At 37.0% G+C, this 26,337-nt stretch overlaps 1 protein-coding gene across 5 annotated transcripts in view; it reads left to right on the top strand.

The window, feature by feature from the left end:
• MICU1 (mitochondrial calcium uptake 1) overlaps positions 1-26,337 on the top strand; it is a 239,419-nt gene that overhangs the window by 118,973 nt on the left and 94,109 nt on the right. For all 5 annotated transcript variants that reach the window (XM_055425497.2, XM_088841962.1, XM_088841958.1 and 2 more), the window contains 2 exons: positions 14,753-14,835; positions 20,197-20,394. In XM_055425497.2, the coding sequence (XP_055281472.1) occupies positions 14,753-14,835; positions 20,197-20,394 (281 nt within the window). The remainder of the gene's footprint in view (positions 1-14,752; positions 14,836-20,196; positions 20,395-26,337) is intronic.

Raw genomic sequence — 26,337 nt, 5'->3', positions numbered from 1 at the left:
ACCAATGGCCAGCACAGCTGTCACAGACTTCTGCAGATTTCACAGGTTTTTATCCCAAAAGTATTTACATATTTGCACTTACTGACATCAGCACCAAAGCCTATCCCCAGCGCCCTCTCCACTGGAACCTGGGATCCACACCAGCAGCCAGTTCAGGCATCTGAGGCTACACAAATGCAATTCTCCAGTCTAGACCCTCAGCTGACCGCCACCACTGTGCACATGCTCAGGGGTAATAGGTCTGTGCCCTTGCATGCCACCAGCTCACATTGCTAGGTTGCACCAATGCAAGATCCTGAAGCCGCTAGAGTGCATGCTGACTGCCAGAGAGACGGTGTAAAAAGCTTATTTAAAGGAATAATGACTGGGACCTTTTTAAATCTTGGGAGAAAATAGGACATCCAAGTTCATGAAGCTAATTGGCGGCCCCCAAATTTCAGTACAAAATGATCTTCTCAAAGAGACATTTTAATCAAATTGACCACTATCAAAGACAAAGACAGAATTTTTAAAGCAGCAGGAGAAAAAAATCTCTCATACAAGTGAACCCCAATAAAGCTATCAGCTGAACTCTCAACAGAAACCTTACAGGTCAGGAGAGAACAGAATGATATATTCAAAGTGCTGAAAGAGGAAATCTGTCAAGCAAGAATACTTTACCTAACAAATTTGCCCTTCAAAAATGAAGGCAAGATAAATACTTTGCCTAATAAAAGCTGAGGCACTTTGTTACCACTAGATCTGCCTTACAAGAAATGCTGAAAGGAGTTTGTCAAGCTAAATTAAATTAGTAACGTGAAAGTATACAAAACACCAGTAAAGTTACATAGATAGTCAGTTTCAGAATACTCTAATATTGCAATATGGTGACATGTTAACCACTTAACTCTGCTGCTGCTGCTGCTAAGTCGCTTCAGTCGTGTCTGACTCTGTGAGACCCCATAGACGTCAGCCCACCAGGCTCTGCCGTCCCTGGGATTCTCCAGGCAAGAACAGTGGAGTGGGTTACCATTTCCTACTCCAATGCATGAAAGTGAAAAGTGAAAGTGAAGTCGCTCAGTAGTGACCAACTCTTAGCGACCCCATGGACCGCAGCCTACCAGGCTCCTCCGCCCATGGGATTTTCCAGGCAAGAGTACTGGAGTGGGGTGCCATTGCCTTCTCCACTAGTATAGATGTTAAAGGACAAAGTGTTCAAATTAGCTATAACTACAATGATTTGTTAATATACAGTGTACATGTATTATGAAATCAACAAAATGTTGAGAAAATAGTAGAATTTTTGTATGCAATCAAAATTATCAGGTTAAGATAGACTTTTATAGCTATGAGATATTTTTGAGTGAGCCTCATGGTAACCACAAAATAAAAACCTCTAGTAGATACACACAAGATAAAAAGAAAGGAATCAAAGTGTTTCACTACAGAAAGTCATAAATTCACAAAAGAATATGAGATGGAGAGAAAGAACAAAGGAACCAAAAAGAAAAAAATTAACAAGCTAGAAATACTAAATCCTTACCAATAAATGAATTAAATTCTCTAATCAAAAGGTGCAGAGTTGCTGAATGGGTGAAAAAACAAAAACATAAGACCCAATTCTATTTTTCCTGCAAAATACTTCAGCTAAAAGGAATACCTAGGCTCAAAGTGCAGGGGTGCGAAAAGATTCTCCATGCAAATGAAAACCAAAAGAGGACAGGGATAGCTGTACTTAGACAAAATAGACTTTAAGTCAAAATCTGTAGTAAAAGATAAAGAAGGTGACTCTATAATGATAAAGGGTTTAATACATTAAGAGACTATGACAATTTAAATATGCAAGAGTACCTAAGTATACTCAGCAAACACAAACAGATCTGAAGGGAGTCATCAACATCAGTACAATAATAGTAGGGAGCTTCAGTCTCTAACGTTCAATAATGGATAGATCATCCAGACAGAAAATCGATAGGGAAACATTGAACTGTTCTTGAAACCAAATGGGCCTAACAGACATTTACAAACATTCCATCCAAAAGTACAATACGCATTCATCTCAAGTGCACCTGGACGTTCTCCAGAATAGATGATATGTTAGGTCACAAAACAAGTGTCAGCAAATTTTAAAAAGATTGAAATTTTATCAAGTGACTTTTCTGGCCTCAATTGTAAGAAATCAGAAATCAAGAAGAAATTTGAGGAATTCACAAATATATGGAAATTAAACAGCCCAATCCTGAACCAACCAGAGTCCAAAATGAAACCAGAAGTTCAATTCAGTCACTCAGTCATGTCCAGCTCTTTGCGACCTATGGAATGCAGCACGCCAGGCTTCCCTGTCCATCACCAACTCCCTGAGCTTGCTCAAACTCATATCCATCGAGTCGGTGATGCTATCCAACCATTTCATCCTCTGTCATCCCCTTCTCCTCGTGCCTTCCATCTTTCCCAGCATCAGGGTTGTTTCCGATGAGTCAGTTCTGCACATCAGGTGGCCAAAACATTGGAGCTTCAATTCCAGCATCATTCCTTCCAATGAGTATTCAGGACTGATTTCATTAGGATTGACTGGTTGGATCTCCTTGCAGTCCATGGGACTCTCAACAGTCTTCTCCAACACCACAATTCAAAAGCATCAATTCTTCAGCAATCAGCTTTCTTAATGGTCCAACTTTCACATCCATACATGACCACTGGAAAAACCATAGCTTTGACTAGATGGACCTTTGTTGCCAAAGTGATGTCTCTGCTTTTTAATATGCTGTCTAGGTTGGTCATAGCTTTTCTTCCAAGGAGCAAGCATCTTTTAATTTCATGGCTGCAGTCACCATCTGCAGTGATTTTGGAGCCCAAAAAAATAAAGTCTGTCACTGTTTCCTTTCTTTCCCCATCTATTTGCCATGAAGTGATGGGACCAGATGCCATGATCTTCGTTTTTTGAATGATGAGTTCTAAGCCAACTTTTTCACTCTCCTCTTTCACTTTGATCAAGAGACTCTTTAGTTCCCTCTTCACTTTCTATCGTAAGGGTGGTGTCATATGCATATCTCGGGTTGTTGATATTTCTGCCGGCAGTCTTGATTCCACCTTGTGCTTCATCCAGCCCAGCATTTCACATGAGGTACTCTGCAATATAAGTTAAATAAGCAGGGTGACAATATACAGCCTTGACATACTCCTTTCCCAATTTGGAACCCGTCTGTTCATGTCCTGTTCTACCTGTTTCTTCTTGACCTGCATACAGATTTCTCAGAAAGCAGGTAAGGTGGTCTGATATTCCCATCTCTTGAAGAATTTTCCACAATTTTTTGTCATCCACACATTCAAAAGGCTTTGGCATAATCAGTAAAGCAGAAGTAGATGTTTTCCTGGCAGGCTCTTGCCTTTTTGATGATCCAGTGGATGTTGGCAATTTGATCTCTGGTTCCTCTGCCTTTTCTAAATCCAGCTTGAACATCTGGAGGTTCTCGGTTCATGTACTGTTGAAGCCTGGGTTAGGGAATTTTGAGCATTACATTGCTAGCGTGTGAGATGAGTGAATTTGGGCATTAGTTTGAACATTTTTTGGCATTGCTTCTCTTTGGGATTAGAATGAAAACTGACCTTTTCCAGTCCTGTGGCCACTGCTGAGTTTTCCAAATTTGCTGGCATATTGAGGGCAGCACTTTCACAGCATCATCTTTCAAGATATGAAATAGCTCAACTGGAATTCCATCACCTCCACTAGCTTTGTTCGTAGTGATGCTTCCTAAGGCCCAGTTGACTTTGCACTCCCTGTTTTCTGGTTCTGTGTGAGTGTTCACACCATCATGGTTATCTGGGTCATGAAGATCTTTTTTGTATAGTTCTCCTATGTTTTCTTGACACCTTTTCTTTTCAAATAATGATAATTGTTTTTTCTTTTCTAGCATGTGTGCTTTATTTCATTATATATTTGCTTTGGCTAGAACTTTCAAAATATTGTCACTAATGAGCATCCCCACTTTATTATATTAAAATAAATGTTTTTGGCATTTTTCAGTGAAATATATTGTGAATCTTCCTGTCAGATAAACTTTACCATATTGAATAAGTTTCTCCTATCTTTATTTCTAAGGGAAAAAAAGTTTATTAGGAAAGCTTAAAATTTTGTCAAGTGCTTTTTCAGCATCTTAGCCTGGTGATCAGTGGCTTTATTCCTATGACATGGTTTTATTGTATTATAGTTGTAAAAATTCTGCATTTGCCATTTCTTGTTTTACTTGTGTTTATGTGTTGTGTGTGTATGTCTGTAGACTAATATCTAATGTCTTTCTAAATGTCCTTTGAAGATTTAAAAGATACATGCAGAGTCTGTGGCTCAGATATTAAGGAATCCACCTGCAGTGCAGGAGACCCAGGTTCGATCCCTGGGTTGGAAAAGAAAAGAAAGTGAAGTCGCTCAGTCATGTCCGACTCTTTGTGACCCCAAGGACTGTAGCCTACCATGCTCCTCCATTCATGGGATTTTCCAGGCAAGAGTACTGGAGTGGTTGCCATTTTAAAAAGATCCCCAGGAAAAGGAAATGGCAACCTACTCCAGTATTCTTGCCTAAAGAATTCTATGTAAAGAGGAGCCTGGTGGGCTACAGTCAGGTTGCAAAGAGTTGGACATGACTGAGCGACTAGTACACTAACGTTGACAATATATATCTATCAAATTGAACTTGTGGTTTGTATTATATAAAGTCTCCATAACCTCATTAAGTTTGCTGCAAAATATGTCAGAGATTTAGATATTACAGTAATTTTTATAATTTCTCCTTTATATCTAGTATTTTATTGTATATTTTATGTGATGTTATCCTGTACATAAAGATATATAATAGATGTTCTTTATGGATGGTAGTTATGAGTAATATGGAAATGGTGTTTGTTCTTAATCCTTCTTAGTCCTTCTTCTGCCCTTGGTTCATTTCTGTCTTATATTAATAATACCACCTTTGCATTCTGTTTTGTTTTCCAGTATTTCCTCTTACTCTTTATTTTTTGTAATATTTTGTTTTCAGTATATTTCTTATAAATAACAAATGCAGTCTGACATGCACTGTGTCTTCCAATAGAGCAGTTTAGTTCATTTAACTTTGTTGTGATTTATTTGTTCTTCTGTCACCCTATGTCTTGTTTTTTATGCTTTCTTCCATTTTTTTCTTTCAAGCTTTTGCTTTGTTCATTAAGTTTTTCTCCCAAATAATTTTAATGCTCTCCTATTTGTGGTAACCTTTGAATTAATTTAAATGTGTGTGTGTATATGTATTTATGGGAGTTCGGAGAAGACATGATTTATCTGGGCTTCCCTGGTGGCTCAGACATTAAAGAATCTGCCTGCAGTGCAGGAGACCCAGGTTTGATCCCCATATCAGAATGTGTGTATGTATCTGTGGGAGTTCAAGGGTGACATGGCTTTTTGTATCTAGGACAGAATCATCTATTTCTTTTGGTGTCTTTTATTGGAAATCAAGAAATTTATCTTCCTTTCACTTTCTTCTCTACACTCTGTTTTTACAGTTTTAATATAGTATTTTTTATTCCAAGTCATTTTTTAAAAACAATTTTACATTTATATATTTTTTTCTTTCAAGGACTTCTTATACTTTATTATTTTTATAACCACTTTTGTATAATGACTAAGAGTGGTGCATACTCTAATAGAATATCTAGATTTGAATCTCGGCTCCTTGATTCTGGACACCCAATACCTTAGTTCCCTCTTTTTTAACAGGGGATGGGTATATTAGTACAGTGTCACAGAATGATTGGGAGGATTATATAATTTATATAAAGTGCCTGATATATAATAAGCATTTAATAAATGCCACATGCCATTATTGTTTTATTAATAACCATTATTTAAGCTTAACTCTTCTACTGATTTTATTGCTCACTTAACTTAAACTGCTCACTTCTTAATTGATCTCATCTTCCAAGTCTTTATTTTGATTGATTTTTTTTTTTTTGTCATTGTTGGCTGAAGAATTTCCTCAACCAAGGGTTGGCAAACTTTTTCTTAAAGGGCAAGATAAATATTTTAAGCTTGCTGGCCATAAGATCTGTGTCACAGCTACTCAGTTGTAAGCAGCTGTGAACAATACACAAACAAATAGCAGGCACTTTATAGTTTACCAATCCCTGCTTATGAATTTTGTTACTGTTTTTTTCTGGAATTTTGTTAGGAAAGTTTTGTGGATTATACAATTTCTAAGCCCTTGAATGTCTGAGACTATCTTCTGTTGCTAATATAGGTAAACGATGAGTTGACTTGTATGTAACCCTTAAAATTGCTTTCCTTCAAGATTCTATAGAACTTGCTCTTCTGTATTCAAGTGTTGTGGAGAATTATGATACAATGCAATACTTTTTTCTTTATAACTTTTTTTCCTCCTGGATGACTGGGGCCTCTTTTTCTTTATCTTTGGCATTTGTCATTTCAATCATGGAGGGTTCCCCCTCCACCATGTTAAAAGAGCAAACCTAAGGAGAAGAACCAGATCGATATATCTACATACCATTAACTTTGGCTATTTCAGATCACCTTACTGTCTTTTTTTCTCCACTAAGGAAATTTTCTGGATATTGAATTCCAGAAGTTACCAATAAAAATGTCGTACCATTTTATCATTTCAAATTGCTCATCATGGGAGAAACTAGATATTTTAAGTGGTAAAATGTTCATTGCTTTATATTATATAGTTTGATTCCCCTGTATTTCAACTTAATGGGAACATACAGCTGCACAACTAAAGAAAACATATTCAGGAAACAATCTAATTAACTTACTCTTGTTTGAGCATATTCAGTCACTAAATGGTTATTAACTAAAATTTATTAGTATAGTCTAAAAGTTATTACAGTGTTTTAAATTGTAATTCTAGTACAACCAACAGAGAAAATCTTGATATTAACTTTATTTCACAGTACAGTGTCTTCTATAACCAATTATAGTAGATGTGGGTTTTTTTATTTGCCATTTCACATCTTGCATTTTAAGAATAATCATTTCTTGATTCCAGAGCAAAATATTAGAATTATTTTCATCATCTCCAGTGACTTCAGATGGATGGCACAATTAATAGTGGATATTTTAGTCAATAGATTATTCTACAAGACAAAGATGAGGGCAGGCCTGTCTATGGGACTTCTGAGTTGAAGCAGAAATTGTGTAACTGTTAAGTTTTTGAGCCACTGATACTGTTCATGCTATGTCTTGCTTCCCAGGTAAAGCAGTGGTAAAGAATCCCCCTACCAATGCAGGAGACACAAGAGACGTGGGTTCCATCTCTAGGTTGAGAAAATACCCTGGAACAGGAAATGGCAACCCACTCCAGTATTCTTGCCTGGAAAATTCCATGGACAGAGGAGCCTGGTGGGCTACAGTATGTGGGTTTGCAGAGTCGGACAGGACTGAGCATGCCCACACACACATGCCTTTCTTCACATAAATATGGAATGCTCAGTTTCTTAGTCATGTCTGATTCTTTGCAGCCTCACGGACTGTAACCTTCCAGGTTTCTCTGTCCATGAAATTTTCAAGGTAAGAATCCTGGAATGGGTTGCTATTTCCTACTCCAGGGGATCTTCTCAACCGAGGGATTGAACCTGCCTGTGTCTCTTGTGTCTCCTGCATTGGCAGGTGGATTTTTTACTACTACCAGCACCTGGGAAGCCCCTCACATAAATATGCCTCTATACAAAGTTTACTATATATAAAAATAAAATATAAAATGTGTAGCTTTATAATAAGAAATATTTCTTGACTTTGTCCTTATCTTTTCTGATTCTTTAAGTCTTTTGTTTTTCAAATATTTGCAGTCTGTTTGCTAGCTATAGTGTTAGCCTGGCACATAGCATGAAACCTAATATTAGAAAATGCTGAAAAGGCTAATAGATTATCAAAGAGTACCTGTAAAATAGTTACTAACAGAAATCAGATCAGACCTAGAAAGCAAGTATGTCATTGAAAAGAAAATTGATCTGTTCTTGCTTAAGTATGTTTTTTGAAAATTCTTAAGATATTTTCACTTTATGTAGCATCCTTTGGAAGCTAAATTATCCCAGGGAAATACAACTACAACGCTTCCATTCTGTGTTTTAAAAAAAAACAAACAGCAGAAAGATTCTTCCAGACTGCACCTAGCCATCATACCTTGAAGAATTCAGGAGAATTGAGAGAGGGCAATTTTTTTGAAATCTAATCTTGCAGGTGTTTCTACTCCTTTGCTCTAGCCTAATGTGGAAAAGCAAAACATTATGCCTTCATATAAGAAAAATGTTGATATATTAGTCTGCAGAGAAGTCCTACTGTTACTAGAAAGGATAAGTCATTCCAGAATTAACCATTTTAGAATATTGCATTTATGGGAGCCATTGGTCATCTAAAGTACCCCAGAGAAGGCTATTACAAAATAACCTTGATTTTCTGGAAAGAGGTTCTGAGACACCTTTAGTAGAGTCATGACATTATGTTCTTACATATTCAGAGGGACATCATAAAGGTGAGAAGCAGTTATATTTTGTATTTCTCTCAAAAATTAAATCAGGACAATTTGTAAGGTGGTGGTGGGTGTGTGCTCAGTCGTATCCACCTCTTAGCAACTCTGTGGACAGTAGCCCGCTAAGCTCCTATGTCCATTGGATTGTCCGGCAAGAATACTAGAGTGGGTTGCCATTTCCTCCTCCAGGGGATCTTCTTGACCCAGGGATCAAACCCATATCTCCTGTGTCTCCTTGCGTTGACAGGGGAATTCTTTATCATTGAACCACCTGGGAAGCCCATTCTGCATGAGAAAAAAGTTCAATTAATATGGCCAGTAATGGTTAGACATTGCAAGTGATGACCTCCCTCGGAAATAATCGAGGCTATGTAATCATCCTTACAAATTCAGTAGGCAGGTTCATCACTGAATGGAGGTTCATCATACTATATACAGTTTTTTCTCCTCACTCAGAGTTCTCTGATATTGCATATTAATTACCTCATTTGTCCTATGTATCATCTTACAACAGGAATAGTAAGGTGGGAATTTTGCAGTAGGAGAACCAAGCTAATAGAAAATAAGAAACTTGTTTAGAATGTAACCTATTCAGTTTTTTTTGTTCATTCCATCAGTACTACCAAAAAAGAATTTAAGTCATAATAAGTCACTAGATTGGAAAAGTCAGAATTAGAGCCCAGGTCTTTTGCATTTTCTATTTAAAAAAAAGTAAGTGAAACAGTCATGAGAATCTTGAGACAGCTAATGTTGTTGCTATCTGATTATTTGACTTACATACACAGAAAAACATGGTTTTTTTACTTATTACTAAAACAGTATAGAAAAATCTACTGTACTTTGAACAAATCTAGAGTTGTTATTACTATTGTCATTATTGTTGATGATAGAATAACATAAAAATGTTTTATTCTACACTAGAACAAGATCTAATGTATCTCCATTTACTTGTAGCAAAAACTATCATGGAATTATAGGTAAAAGATGTAGAGTGATGAACTTTGTATAGAATCTCATTGTTTTAATCAGTCCCAACATATGATTATTTTAGGTATTGCTGTACAGAAAATAGATTGAACCATTAACACAAGGACAGGTGGGGTGAAGTTTCACTGTTCATTGTACAAGTAGCCTGAAATTCAAAAGAATTCCCCTCTCTCTACCTTTTTATGGCAATAGGTTGTGAATTAATGTAAACTCAAGATACTTTTAGCTTTCCGGAGCAGCTGGATTACAAAATTACTCTGAAGTCTACTTTCAAAGGGAGACAAGAGAGTACAAGAAAATTGCATAGCAGCTTATTCCTGTGTAGCATGTTTCACTTAAGGCAAGCTGGTTTTATGCTTGTTTGTCTTGAGTGCTTTGATATGATCAGCAAATGAAGATTGAATAGGCTGAGAGAACTACTGGAAGGACCTTGCATGATAGACTGCTGCTGCTGCTGCTAAGTCACTTCAGTCGTGTCCGACTCTGTGTGACCCCATAGACGGAAGCCCACCAGGCTCCCCCGTCCCTGGGATTCTCCAGGCAAGAACACTGGAGTGGGTTGCCATTTCCTTCTCCAATGTGTGAAAGTGAAAAATGAAAGTGAAGTCGCTCAGTCGTGTCTGACCCTTAGCGACCCCATGGACTATAGCCTACCAGGCTCCTCCATCCATGGGATTTTCTAGGCAAGAGTACTGGAGTGGCTTGCCATTGCGTGATAGACTACTAAGGCCTAAATGAGATCAGAACGTGCACGGCTGCTGTCCTGACATGCTGTATCAGTGACCAGGGCACAAGAGCTCAGCCTGAGAGTGTCGACGCATATTCTTGAATAAATACTCTTAAAGTCGTTCCACGTAAAGCAAATACTGTGTTTGAGAGTAAGCCAGGAAAAAAAGAAACCTCAAGCAGTACAAGATGTTCTTTGTTTGGTAATGTGAATTTAACCTTAGTTGTAGGAGACCGTATTAAGTATGTGTTGCCAGAATAACTCATTCAGTCATTTAAATGCCTGTGCGTATGCCATCACAGAACTCATAAGACAGTAGGAATAGAAGATCATGATAAACCTAAAATGTTAAAAGCTCTGTGTTGTCTGTGTAATCAGTGAAGACAGGAATGAGAATGCTGCTGTAATTCATGAATAGCAACCCTTTGAGTGCTTCTGGCCAAATCTTCCCCTATTTCTATCCACTTTGAACCACATTTCTTGTGGTGGTGTGATACCACTTTGTCACTGCTCCCTCTCTTTTTACTTTCACCATAAATATTAGCTTCCACGTATTTTCTATCCTTTCCATACACTTCTCTTCAATCTTCAGTTCTCCTTGGACATCTTCATTTTAGGTCTTTCAAGCTAACTGGGTGGCTAAGTGGATAAGAATCTGCCTGCAGTGCAGGAGGTGTGTGTTCGATCCTTGGATTGGGAAGATCCCCTGGAGGAGGGCATGGCAACCCACTCCATTATTCTTGCCAGGATAATCCCATGGATGGAGGAGCCTGGTGGGCTACAGTCCATAGGATCACAAAGAGTCAGACACGACTGAGCATGCATATGGAGGTGTGTATCTATTTATGCTAATATGACTACTAGCTTTAAGCTTTCTCTTCTAAGCTTTAGACCCATATTTCCAGCTATCTCCTGAACATTTTCATCAGAATATGCTGTGGACTCCTTGAATTCAGCAATCTTGTCTGAAATCATTTTTTCCTCAAATCTTTTACATTGTCTTTTTCTCTAGGTTAATGATATGTAAGCTACCTGGTAGCCTAAGCCAGTCATGCTGTCAGCCTTTTTTACTCTCTGTTCATCACATCTAATTAATCATTAAGTTATATGCTTTCTGCCTCCTTAATTTCAAATTTGTTCTTTTCTCTCCATGACCACTGCTATCACCTCAATTCACATTTTCAAGTTTCAGGAGCTTTTATGATGTTCTCTGAGACTGAATTTTGTTTTCCAGTACATTCTTCATACTGTAGCCAGAGAAGTTCTTTTTAAAATGCCTGTGTGATTGTGGCACTCCCCTACTTAAAACTTTCAGTGGCCTCACAGTGTCTGCAGTTAAAATTTCAAGTATCTACAAGGATTAGGTAAATAAAATATGTGAGTGAAGTGAGCTAAGTTTGTGAGACAATAGGAAAGAACAGAATTTATATTCAGAACAATGTACACCTGGGGCAGATTCATGTCAATGTATGGCAAAACCAATACAATAATGGCATCTGGTCCCATCACTTCATTGGAAATAGTTGGGGAAATAGTGGAAACAGTGTCGGACTTTATTTTTTTGGGCTCCAAAATCACTGCGGATGCTGATTGCAGCCATGAAATTAAAAGACGCTTACTCCTTGGAAGGAAAGTTATGACCAACCTAGATAGCATATTAAAAAGCAGACATTACTTTGCCAACCAAGGTCTGTCTAGTCAAGGCTGTGGTTTTTCCAGTGGTTATATATGGATGTTGGACTGTGAAGAAAGCTGATCACCGAAGAATTGATGCTTTTGAACTGTGGTGTTGGAGAAGACTCTTGAGGGTCCCTTGGACTGCAAGAAGATCCAACCAGTCCATTCTAAAGGAGATCAGTCCTGGGTGTTCATTGGAAGGACTGATGCTAAAGCTGAAACTCCAATACTTTGGCCACCTCATGCGAAGAGTTGACTTACTGGAAAAGACTGATGCTGGGAGGGATTGAGGGCAGGAGGAGAAGGGGATGTCAGAGAATGAGATGGCTGGATGGCATCACTGACTCGATAGACATGAGTTTGAGTGAATTCCAGGAGTTGGTGATGGACAGGGAGGCCTGGCGTGCTATGATTCATGGGGTCGCAAAGAGTCAGACACGACTGAGCGACTGAACTGAACTGAACTGAATGTAAAGTAATTAGCCTCCAATTAAAATAAATAAATTTAAAAATAAATAAAAAATAAAAGAATTTTTTAAAAAACATGACAAACCCATTACAGAATCTGATGTTGCCTATGCCTATGATTGCAACTAAGCTTAAACTACTGAGCATTGCACATGTAATGTTTCTTTGATATCAGGAATGTCCTTTAGATGAAACTTGAAACTCTAAGCTATTTCAGAGACTGACATAACCAGTGAGTCATGTTTTGTTGTTTTATTTCTAAGTTGGAGCATACCAGAATGAAGAGTATGTGTTTATTATTGTAAGAACCACAATTTTCACATTGGAGGCTGTGGAACATAATGAATAGTTTATGGGCTTTGAAGTCATTGTTGACCTCAGTCATTTACCAGTTCTGTTTGTTGCCTATTAGCTGTGTGATTTTGAGCGAATCATTTAGTGACTTGGAGCCCCAACATCCTACTGTTTAAAAAAAAATTAAGAAAGAAATAATTTCAGGATTGAGAGTACAAAATTAGGAAACAGCTTAAAATTATCCAGTTCAGTGCTTGGCGCATAGTAACTCTTCAGTAAAAGATAGCATCCAGATAAATGGGAATAATTTAAGAAGTGACAATAAATATACAAAAATCTAATCCCTGTCCCCTTGCCCTGCATCCTTCTCAGCAGTCATACTGGTGGCCTAAGAAAAGCAAACCTGTTGGAAGCCATTATCAAGTGAAGCAGGCAGTTTGAAACTGAGAAGCATATGATTCACCCAGGCAACTGAAAACCAGAAGCTTACCCACCTAGTAGGCTAGCTAGCTGAAAATGGAATTTAAGCTTAGAAAGGATTAATACTGACAAATTAATGCGCAAGACAGGAATATGAACTGTGTACAGTAATGCATAATATATTAAGCCCTTGTTTACTTTTTTGTCTACGTATTGTCTTTAATTTTTTTAATTAAAAGTGATATTAACTGAAAATTTAATTCAGTAGTATTAGGATATATATAGGAAGTTTTATTTTCTATAGCTATATAATTTGAAGCACCGAAGAAAGTGACTTAGTTTTCCTTTTTTTGGCCATGCCACATAGCTTGCGGGATCTTAGCTCCCCAACTGGGGATTGAGCCTGGTTCATTGAGCCTGTCTTCAGTGACAGAGCCAAGTCCTAACCGCTGGACCACCAGTGAAGTCCCTAGTTTTCTTTACTAGAATATTTAGCATGGTAAGGAAGGAGAGGAGGGCTGTTGAATTTATATTTTATCCTAATATACAAATATAATAATTGTATTTTGATTGATCTGGGGACATTAAAGAAGTCTTGAAACACTTTCACCATTCACTTAAGGGAAAAAAATATACTGTCTTCTCAAGGTTTGCATTTTTCATTTTGATTTTTAAAAATTTAAGTGTACTTTACTCAGTAATTTATGTTATCAAGCTGACACAATTAAAATAGGGGGCTGGGTAGCTGACAGTGTGCTTTTCTGCTTTACCGCAGAGCTATAGTGACATTGAGGAGAATGGTATCAATAAAGTGTCGATAATAACCGTTGGCAGAGTGATATCCACTGAACTCCTGATTGTACTTACTATGGAGAGACTAGAAAGAACAAGGTAGAAAGCTAGCTTGTTTTAAAAAGGCAAGACAAAGATAGTTTCCGCTTTTTACTTTGCAGCAGTATATCTCACCCCAAATAGACTTTCATGTCCAGATAAATAACACTGTATTTAAGTAACAGAACAACATTCAGTTCAGTTCAGTCGCTCAGTCGTGTCCGACTCTTTGCGACCCCATGAATCACAGCACGCCAGGCCTCCCTGTCCATCACCAACTCCCGGAGTTCACTCAAACTCATGTCCATCGAGTTGGTGATACCATCCATCCATCTCATTCTCTGTCGTCCCGTCTCCTCCCGCCCCCAATCCCTCCCAGCATCAGAGTCTTTTCCAGTGAGTCAACTCGTCGCATGAGGTGACCGAAGTATTGCAGTTTCAGTTTTAGCATCAGTCCTTCCAATGAACACCCAGGATTGATCTCCTCTAGAATGGACTGATTGGATCTCCTTGCAGTCCAAGGGACTCTCAAGAGTCTTCTCCAGCACCACAGTTAATGTTACTCAATTAAGAGAAGGTGGTTTCTAAGAAAGTAAAGTATTTAAGAGAGTGTTGAAACACAAAGAAAGATAAGTACTATCTAAAGGCCATGGTTAAATTCTCTTGGTTGTAAGAACTGTTGCTAAAAGGTTAATCAAGATAAATGTAATGGCATTCTTTGACTTGAAGTTACATTTTAATGTTTAACCATCCTTTTTTCTTAAAAAGCAATGATTTTTTATTTTTGGTCAATACCTTCTAAATATTTTTCTCTTTCCTTTCTCCTTCCCTCCTGTCTTCCTTCCTTCCTAACTTACAGCTCCTCAGAGAAATTTTGAAATTGCCTTCAAGATGTTTGACTTGAATGGAGATGGAGAAGTAGACATGGAAGAGTTTGAACAGGCAAGTTTTCCTGGAAATTTCCATTAAATACATTAATGTTTAACACATTTTCATGTGGCTTGTAGTTACTTTGGCCTTGATAGTATATTCTGATGCTATCCAATTTTTGAAGTACCTAGAGTATCATTTTTCAGAATTATCTCCACTTATAATAGGCGAGGGTTTTTTGTTTGTTTTTACTCTAAATGTAAGGAATTATTTCAGCATATGATTCAGGTCAAGGTTGCTCTAATTCCCCAACATGAATTAGACTCTAGTGTTGAGAGGTTAAGTTATGGCTCTTCAATCATATATTCAGTCAGTATTTATTAAATAGCTTCTTTGTGCCAGGAAGTTCCAGAATACAAGGATGTATGACATATGCTCTGAAAGGATTTCTATGAGGGAAGGAAAAATGATACCATACCTTTTACTGTAGCAGGTTCTAGCCACAAATGTATGTGCTGTGCTGTGCTTCGTCACTCATTGTGTCCAGTTCTTTGCAACACCATGGACTGTAGCCCACCAGGCTCTTCTTCTCATGGGATTCCCCAGGCAAGAATACCAGAGTGGGTAGCCATTCCCTTCTCCAGGTGATATCTTCCTGACCCAGGGATTGAACTCGGGTCTCCTGCATTGCAGGCAGATTCTTTACCATCAGAGCCACCAGGGAAAGCTATAAATATATAGTTTCTTCTGAATTCTAGGAAGAGATTACATTTTCATCAAAATTCTGTCCTTGGCGGGTCATGGTACCTCTCCAAGTATAATTATTATGATTAATAGAAGTGTTTTCAAAACAGGAAAAAATATATATGTGCAAGAAAATACTTTTGTATTCAAAATGAGTAAAGGGGCAAAAAGGAAGTAGGAGAAAGTATCAGGTATAGTGTATCTTTAAGTAAGAAATACACAGAGACAAATATTTCAAAATACCTGTAGATATTTATTCAATTTGCAAGCTATGTACATCTCATACCTTCAGTTTTCTGTAATTCTGCACTTTACTGATAGTACTGGGTGGCCTCAAATGATTGTAAATAGAACTTATTTTGGTATCTTAAATTTTATTTTTTATTGAGATATAGTTAACTTATTGTATTAGTTTTAGTAAATGATTTTACATATATGTTTTTTCAATGTTACTACAATAAGATTAGTTAATATTCACCGTCACACAGTTATAATTTTTTTTCTTGTGATGAGAACTTTTTAAGATCTACTCTCTTAGCAACTTTCAAATGCACAATTTTGTTTTGTTAACTGTAGTCTCCATGCTTACATCCCCAAGGCTTGTTTATCTTATAACTAGAAGTTTATACCTTTAGACCACCTTCATTCCTTTTCCCCACCCTCGACCCCTTGCTTCTGGCAACCAACGATCTGTTCTCTATGTCTATGAGGTCAGCTGTTTTTTGGATTCCGCATATAAGTGAGATCAGATAGTATTTGCCTTTGTCTGACATTTTATTTAGCATAATGTCCTCAGTGTTTATCCATGTTGTCACAAATGGCAAAATTTCCTTCTTTTATTTTGTCTGAATAACATTGCCTTGTGTGAGTGTGTATGTGTGTGATATTTTCTGTATTCTTCATCTGCCAGTGGGACACTTAAGTGGTTTCCATGTCCTGGCTATTGTAAATAATAATGCAGTGAATATAGTGGGGAGCTGAAGATATCTGTTGGACACAGTGATTTGGGTTCCCTCGGATAAATACTCAGAAGTGGAATTGCTGAATATGGTAGTTCTGGTCTTAATGTTTGTGAAACTTTCATGCTCTTTTCCATAGTGGCTACACCAGTTTACGTTCCCACCAGTAGTGCATGAGAGTTCCCTTTTCTGCACATCCTCACCAATATTTTTGGCATTGCTGTTGATAGGCTGATTGACTTGTAGCAATCACTTCACCATTCTGTTCACCTGACAGAGAAGGGAATATAAATTTCATCTAATATGATCCCCTGATAACTGGATGTGTTAAGCTGATGCAACTTGTAATATTGATCACAAGAAATTTTGATGTAAAAACTCTTTCGACAAAGGAAAATAATTATAATGTGACTCAGGGATGAATACCTCTTATTAGAAGCTTCTCAACTTCATCTTTCTGTGTTTTACATTTTTCGGCAATATAATAATTCATTAGGTTGAAAATGCACTAAGTTTTCAATCATTCAAACTTTGATTTAGTTTCTAGCTAAATAGGTGTTTTCTTGACAGTATGTTTGTCAAGCTTATTTTAAAAAGTTAAACAGACCAATATGAAGACACACACATTTCGTCATTATGTGTCTTCCAAGTGAAGGTGGCATGAGGCAAACTAATACCTAATGTTACTCTTTCATTCATCGTTTTCGAAAGTCAGTTTCATCGTGCGTAAACATAAATTACTAAAAAGCATTACTCAGACTTGCCTGGTGGTCCAGTGCTTAGAACTCTGCACTCCCACCACAGGAGGAATGGGTTCAATCCCTGCTCCTAAGGGGTCAGAGAAGATCCCACATGCTGTGTGGTGCAGCTAAAATAAATAAATAATAAAAAATAAAATAAAAAGCATTCCTCAACTCTAAATAAAGTGTGAGCTTTCTTTGATCTTTCGTCCACATGGATCATTTTCTTTAACCCATTTCATAGCAGATCATAAAATAGAACTAACCTAAAGATTTTTTTTTAAAAAAACTCATAACTGTCAGGGCTACTTTCACCCAGGCCATGACAGAAATTTCTTTAGTATTAAAGTATGAGAAATAATTTTTTGACATGTGTGGATCACAAAAAACTGGAAAATTCTGAAAGAGATGGGAATACCAGACCACCTGACCTGCCTCTTGAGAAACCTATATGCAGGTCAGGAAGCAACAGTTAGAACTGGACATGAAACAACAGACTGGTTCCAAATATGAAAAGGAGTTTGTCAAGGCTGTATATTGTCACCCTGCTTATTTAACTTACATGCAGAGTACATCATGCGAAATGCTGGGCTGAATGAAGAACAAGCTGGAATTAAGATTGCTGGGAGAAACATCAACAACCTCAGATATGCAGATGACACCACCCTTATGGCAGAAAGTGAAGAGGAACTAAAGAGCCTCTTGATGAAAGTGAAAGAGGAGAGTGAAAAGGTTGGCTTAAAGCCCATGGCATCTGGTCCCATCACTTCATGGGAAATAGATGGAAAAACAGTGAAAACAGTGTCAGACTTAATTTTTTTGGGCTCCAAAATCACTGCAGATGGTGATTGCAGCCATGAAATTAAAAGACACTTACTCCTTGGAAGGAAAGTTATGACCAACCTAGATAACATATTAAAAAGCAGAGACATTACTTTGCCAACAAAGGTCTGTCTAGTCAAGGCTATGGTTTTCCCCGTGGTCATATATGGATGTGAGAGTTGGACTGTGAAGAAGGCTGAGTGCCGAAGAATTGATCCTTTTGAACTGTGGTGTTGGAGAAGACTCTTGAGAGTCCCTCAGACTGCAAGGAGATCTACCCAGTCCATCCTAAAGGAGACCAGTCCTGGGTGTTCATTGGAAGGACTGATGCTAAAGCTGAAACTCCAATACCTTGGCCACCTCATGCGAAGAGTTGACTCACTGGAAAAGACTGATGCTGGGAGGGATTGGGGGCAGGAGGAGAAGGGGACGACAGAGGATGAGATGACTGGATGGCATCACCGACTCGATGCACATGAGTTTGGGTGAACTCCAGAAGTTGATGATGGACAGGGAGGCCTGGCATGCTGCAATTCATGGGGTCGCAAAGAGTCGGACATGACTGAGCGACTGGAGTGAACTGAACTGATGAGAAATAATACCTGTCAGTTGTGAGACAGAGAAAGGGGATGAAATTTTCACACAGACTCTCAGCACCACACTTTTGAAGCAAACATACAGTTTCCACCATAGGAAATGTATAAGCTACAATATTATAGCACAGGCAAAATTTAAATCATGACAGGTCCTGACAGTGGTACTCAATATTGATTCACTGCTACTAAAAAATTCTTCAGTTCTCACAGCTAGGCAGAAAAAGTGAATTGTGTATTGCCTTCAAATATAAGCAGCACTGCACTGATTATCCTATATTTCAATTTGAAGTCTAAAAATCTTCAATGTAATTAATTTGAAAATCCATCTTTTAAATCTCCATGTGCATGAAAAACAAACATCAGTCTTATTCACTTGATAAAACATGAACCCAGAAAAAAATCATAATCAGAAGCATTTATGATATTAACTTATAGTTATAAGGAAAATTAGAGACAGTGTCCTCTAACCATGAACTTTTCCAGTGAGAAAACTAAGGCCCAAAGAATTTAAGTGACCTATATAAATTGTGCTTATACTGCAGAGCAACATAATTAGACCCCATGTTTCCTGATTCCTCATCACATGTCTTTCCATTATACTTCTTTTACCTTTTAGAGCCAGGGACTATTCAGTTGTGTTAAGTAAGTCTTTTGTATGGTCATAGGTAATAAATAAAATAAATAAAAGACATTTAAATAAGTAAATCCATTGTTACAAATCTTAAGTTTTTAAATATTATGCTTTTCTAATTTAGCAATTTAAAAATAATTATTCACAAGGCTATATATATTATTTATATAATATAACTTTATCTGTCTTTACATGTCACAATTTTATTCTGAATAGTTGTTTTTATTAGCTTGTAAAGAGGTAGAAAAGACTGGAGGAACCAGCAGGGGGAAAAATGCTATAGCAATCATAGACTTGCATCAAAAAGCTCATTTTGTATATCAATAGTTAGGCCATGGTTGCTAGCCCCCAAAATTATTCTTTCTCAAAATCTCATTTAAAATTTCTCAAAGATTAATTCCCCATCTTCTCTTGGAGAATTGTTCCGTACCAACTTTATATTTCGCATTATCATTCTAATTAATGTGTTACCTCAAGCATTTGCTTTTGGCTGAACTGCCTCTCGTTACAACTGGAGAGTCAATAGTAGAAGTGTGAAATTTTTAAAATTCTCCTGAGATATGGAAGGTATTACTGTGAGGTTGATGATTATTTTAGTGTTGCGTGTGAGGATTTGAGCCTAAAACAAATGCATACTTTTTTATCAAGAGAGATTTTTAAGAGCATCCCAATTATAAAGGTGTCAGGCATGTGTGTTACCAGTTCTATTACTTGCTGGTTACTTGACTCCAAGCAAGTTACTTATAGCATACCTCGAATTCCTCATCTGTAAAATGAGGATAATCATTGGTTGGACTTATCTCACAGGATTGTTGAGAGCATTAAAAGAGAATTGTAGCACAGTGTAGGCAGATAGTAACTAGTTGATTGTTATTACTCTTACTTTTCTACATTTTCTACCTTGTAATATTTTTCTGGACTGGGGTTTGCTTCTCCATTAGGTTCAGAGCATTATTCGCTCCCAAACCAGCATGGGAATGCGTCACAGAGATCGTCCTACAACTGGTAACACCCTCAAGTCCGGCTTGTGTTCAGCCCTCACAACCTACTTCTTTGGAGCTGATCTCAAGGGGAAGCTGACAATCAAAAACTTCCTTGAATTTCAGCGTAAACTGCAGCATGATGTTCTGAAGCTGGAGGTAGGTATTTCTTGGACTTCAGGACACTGTCCATCATGTACCCACGAAGAACCTCTGGGCTGGGAGGGGCCTGCACTATAGGTATTCTTTTTATCTACCTCCAACCATGAGAACTGATTGGTTTGAACCTTATTTAGTGATCTGTAGCCTGACAGCAAGTAGGAAATAATATGATTCTAGGACTGAAAGCCCAAGAAGTCTAAATTGAAAACCTTAGTTTTCTCTGGATGCTCAGCTTGAGGAAAAAGAAATTCAGGAGTCAGAGCAGTTCTCAACCTGAGCATGTATGCTTAAGGCACCAGGGGATGAAGGCAGGGAGGATAACAAGGAGCTCTTTCTATGAAAGTTTACAAAGGTAATAACAGCTGGAAACATAAAAGGTCAGAAATAAAGATATATGTACTCAGAGTTACAAAGGTGTCATACTGGGTTTGAGGATTTACTTTTCCACTTGAAGTTTAGACCGTCATGGTATTCAGTTCCTGGACACAACTCTGTAAGAGTATTATTACCTTTTTATGTGCCTGTATTTGTTGAATTAAGTACTTTTGGATTAGTTGACTCCTGAGTCTGTTTGGTTCAAAATATGCATTAAATGCCTTTTGTATGCATTTTTGTTTGAGGACAAAAAAATGAAGTCTCTGATTTCCTCAGATTTTAAAAAATTCCCTTATGCTGGTGTTTCTCCACCCCCTTTTTTGGGTTAACATATGTCCTGCTTTTAATGTTATTTGAAATTTTAAAACATTAAATTCTGTGACTAAAAACACATAAAAGTATTGGAGAAAAGTGCTGCTTTGTTTTTAAACTCTGAGTATTACTTCTCTATCTGCTCTCCCATCTTTCCCCCGAGATTCTAATATAGTACTCCCACCTCTTCCACCTACTTACCTCAGTTGAGACAGTTTGAAAAATCCTAACTGAATTCCCATTATTGATCAGAACAGTGTTTAATATTCATTCTCTAGAAGAGAAGCAGAAGAATAGATCATACTAAAAATCAGATCTAACTTTAGAATGTGCTTTCACACTTTTTTTTTGGGAAATAGTATAATTAATATTTAAGGAGTGTACCTTAAAATAACAAAGTAATGGTTCTCCACGATTCAATCTCCTTCAAGAGTATCTTGTAGCCCCTGTAATACTTGGTAAGTATTTATTTATTTTATATATAATGCAGGAGGCACAAAATTTTACCTCTATCCTCCTGGGGTCTCCACTTGGGCCTGAGTCTTAAATTAATGTAAGACAGATTAACAGGAGGAAAGTATACAGATTTTTACACATACATAGGAATCCCCATAAAAAAAAATGAAGACCCTTAAGAAGTGGCTCGGACTAAGTGTTTATATACTAAGTTGAGCAGAGAGAAGTAACTTAGCTTTATGAAGTTCGCATTCTTATCACCAGAAAAAGGGAGTCAAAGTCAAGAGTTATCTGTACAAACAGATTTTGTTAAAATAATTCTTATCTTCCTTTAGTCCCCCATATGTTTTAGTTACTTGTCCATAGTTGCCTTTCTTTGTTTCTTTCCTGCCGATATAAGGAAGATATCTTTCACATGGGAGTTTTACATCCTGCTTTCAGGAGTCCAGCTGTTTTTGTGTAAGAGTTCCTATGTACTAGGATTCTAGACATATGCCTTCGCTCCTTGTATGCATACCTGAAATGGTCTTCTTTGGAAACATTATAACATAATTTGGGGATGTGAAATTATTTAACTTATTAAATAATAATTAAGTTGTATAATTACAACTTAGCATTGAGTATACATCCATAAAATGTAGTTAGAAGATAAAGCACAAGTCAAAATGGCAGTTTTAACAAACTTTAAACAACAGTACGGGGTCATCAGAATATGGAGCAGATGCCATCTTTGCCACAGTCTAGCCTGACACTCGTTTTTGGACACATGACAGAGTCTCAAGAGTCAAAGCATGGACCTTTGTCTTTTATCCTGAGATGCTGGAGAGCTTAAAGCCCACTAACATACCATGTAGATTGCCAATGAAGTAGAGTGTTATAAAGCAGATTAGGGATTAGGGATTTCATACATGTGTACCTTCACATAGACTACACCCAAATGCTGAAGAAAAGAGATCTAAAAGACAGTTATATCTAAGATATTTACTCTAGAAAGCTGTCTTCTATTTGACACTGACTTGGATTATCTGTAGTCTTTGGGCGAAGACATATCAAAACTGTTTCTGTTTGACAATCCACAATCTCTCATGTAAGGGAACCAACAGACTTTTGTGAAAGAACCCAGTCTACCACATATTAAAATCTTATTTATTACATAAAAATGTTTATTAATCTTAAGTCCATTCTTTCCATTTAATGGCACAAGATCAGCCAAATAAGTGCCTCCTTACAAATAACCCCCATATTTAAAATTTCATGGATCGGTACTATGTCTTCCTAACTAGATGTGTAATTCTTTGAGGAGGTATGAATAGCAGAAAGAGCAAAGGCTCTGGTGGACTCATAATGAGACCTTGGTTAAAATTTTATTTCTACCACTTACTGGCTGTCTGTGATGAGTTATTTATTCTCTCAAAGCCTAGATTCTCCTTTGTACAACATAGTGGTGGCTAAGTGAGATGGTGTTTCTTACCAGCTGAATTGTGTCTGTCCCTCCCCACCCCTACACCAGAGTTTCTGTATTGAATCCCCAAACCCAATTTGGAGATAGCTATGATTAAGTTAAAATGAGGCTATTAAGGTGAGCCTTAATCCTGTCTTACTGGTAACCTTATAAGGAGTGGAAATTTGGAAAGAGACACAGACACACCAGGGGTGTACTTACCCAGAGGGACAACCGTGTGAAGAGACAGCAAGAGGACAGTCAACTGCAAACCAAGGAGAGAGGCTTCAGAGGAAAGCAGTTCAGCCTATACCTTGATCTTGGACTTACAGCCTCCAGAACTGTGAAAAAATTAATTTCTGCTGTTTGTCACCCAGTTGGTAGTATGTTATTATGGCAGCCCCACTGAACTAACACAGTGATGTGTGCCTGAAACACTTGGTATGTACCATGCCTTTAATAGTTATCCTTCCACCTTCTTTTATGTACCCGCTACCCTTCAGTATATCAATTGGCACATAGTAGACACATAAACCGGAGAAGGCAATGGCAAGCCACTCCAGTACTCTTGCCTAGAAAATTGCATGGACAGAGGAGCCTGGTGGGCTGCAGTCCATGGGGTCGCTACTAGTCAGACACGACTGAGCGACTTCACTTTCACTTTTCACTTTCACACATTGGAGAAGGAAATGGCAACCCACTCCAGTGTTCTTGCCTGGAGAATCCCAGGGACAGCGGAGCCTGGTCCGCTGCTGTCTATGGGGTCGCACAGAGTCGGACATGACTGAAGTGACTTAGCAGCAGACACATAAACAGATTATCCCAAACGAATGACCGAAAGCCTTACGTTCATTTTGAAATAGTTTTCTGTTAAAACATCTGGAAAATGGAAGCAATTTTTGTTTTTATGAAACACTTTTAATTTTACTTTTTGAAGTTTAGGTAATTTTTCCCCTCATTGAATATGAAATATCACAGCCAAGAGGAAAATAGCAATGATTAATACTGTCTTAACTTTCACATGGGTTTTATAAGTTCCATCATTCTATTTATCTGTTACCAGTTTTATTTCATTGTTTACTAATCTACTTTAAAATTTTAGATCAAGGAGATTTATAGCTCCATTTAGTTATTTCTATCGTTTTCTCACCACAGTAGCTTTGAGAGTGAAGAGAACACGATTTATCTGTCAAATTTAATTTCCGCAAGGGTCAGGGAAGGGAAAAAGTCCATGAACAAAATCTATCGAATGCCTACTATGAGCCAGACAATGTGTAGATATTACATGCCTTCTTTATTTTAATCATCACCAACCCTATTGGATTTGGTGGTATTATACCCATGTTACAGCTATAGAAACTGAAACTTGAAAAGATAAAAGTTATAGAGGTAGTAAATGGTACAATCAGGATTCCAACTCAGCCTTTCAGACTAAGCTCTTTTCTGTTCATCATCTGATTGTTATTACTTTTAGTCTGAGATGAGGTTTCTGTACATTACTTATTTGGAGCTCTAAAGAAAAAATGTTCAGAAATTTAGAAACAGAAAAAAAAAATAAATTTCCTGAATATTTATAGTTTCCCTTTTTTGACACCATGTTTTTCCAGTTCCTTTGCCCCTCAATTTGAATCTTATGAATGAGAAGAAATACACCATTCTTTGTGTTTATAAAATACTATGTAAACTACCTATTTAGTTTCTTTTCGTAAGTCATTGACTTGTGAGATTTTTTGTGTTTTAATGCTCTTAACTCTAGTCATATTTGGTTTTTTATACCCTTTAATCTTTATTTGGGAACTGAAAAAACATGGATTTAAAAGAATGACTTTAGAATGCCCAGTTTCATAAGAAAAGATGAGTTAGTAATGGTGAAATACCTTTGTGTTTAAGGCTATTGGGAAAAGTAGTTATAATGACTTGGAATAAAATTATGAACTATTTAATTAAATACTTAACTTTTCATATGCATATAAAAGCCACATGTACATGCATTTTAATAAATTATAGTGGCTTAATGTCAAAAATGCACAGTTTTTTAAAATATCTCCTTTGAAGTTATTAAAAATTCCATCTAAGTCTACCAAGAACTATTGAGCTGAGTTCCTTGGAGACAGGTGCCAAGTCTAATTTCAGTTAATATATTCATTGATTTCTTGAAGACTGCAGCAAGTAGGATGTCAGTCAAAAATGAAAGGTAATAGAGAACTCTTTGAAAGATTATGATTAATTTTAATTTGGGGGGAGGAGAAAAAGGAGCTGTCATTATGTCAAAGAAAAGTAAAAACTAATTTATACAAGGAAGAGGGCAACTTCAGAGTACACAAGAGGCAAACTGAAAGAATATCATCTAACAGAGTTCCAATTTGTAACATCTTTTTTATAAGTTTTGGGGTTCACATACTTACTGCATAACCAACCAGATTATCACAGTTTAAAATGGAATGCGTATCAGTTATCTGAAGGCAAATTATGTATAATTCAGAGGGTAACAATGACTGTCTTATATTCCCAATCTTCAAGAAAAAAAATGTTGATGTTAACTAGATTTGTTCAGTCAGAAAGAAAGATAACAAGGCGACATAAAAATCTATGCTAATTATTCTCATCTGCCATTAAGAGTAGAGCAAAAAAATGATGGTTAATTGAAATTGTAAGGAACTTAAAGAATTCCAGAATCACCTACCCTTTACATCATCAAGCTGACATCCTTGTACTCATCTCTTTAAAGTACTAAAGTAGAATTAAATCTTTCTTGCCTCGGTGGAAGACCATATTAAAAGACAAACCTCAGCTCTTTTCTTGGCCAAAAGACTGTTGGAAAGGAGACCAGAAGGCAACCAAACACTTTCAGGAACTAGAACATTCTTGGCAAAGCAAGTTTCTTTTTATCTTAATAGTCTGTTTTGGGCTTTTTTCCTCCTGGGAAACTGATTCTTAATATGTAGACTTAAAAATGAGAATTGACTTTAACTAAATCTAAGAAACAAAATGAGGTATGTTTGTTGGGTTTTTTCTTCTTTTGTTTAAGTTTTATTCTTCTATTTTTGTCTCTACAAAGCAGAATGTAGATAGTAATAAATCTACAGTTTCTTATTTCATCCTTAGATGTTTTCAACTTGAATTTTCCAAAAATCATTAAAGGAGTTATTAGAGAGTACTTGTTTCTTTTAGGGATTTATAACTTTAAGGAGTGAAGTATATGTTTAAAGGCTTAAAAAACGAATAAAAAAAACACTTTTAACTTTATTATTAAGATAACAGTCCCCACTATAAAAAATCTAGTTATATTTGGTTATGATAATAAAATTTTTTACCAGTTTATCTTTTGTAAAAAGTTTGAGGTACATAGCCAGCAT

This window comes from Moschus berezovskii, chromosome 12 (genome assembly GCF_049115385.1).
Source record: "Moschus berezovskii isolate FMDL1 chromosome 12, NW_MosBer_1.0, whole genome shotgun sequence".
Taxonomy (NCBI): Eukaryota; Metazoa; Chordata; class Mammalia; order Artiodactyla; family Moschidae; genus Moschus; species Moschus berezovskii.
This window is presented reverse-complemented; position numbering and strand designations above follow the sequence as displayed.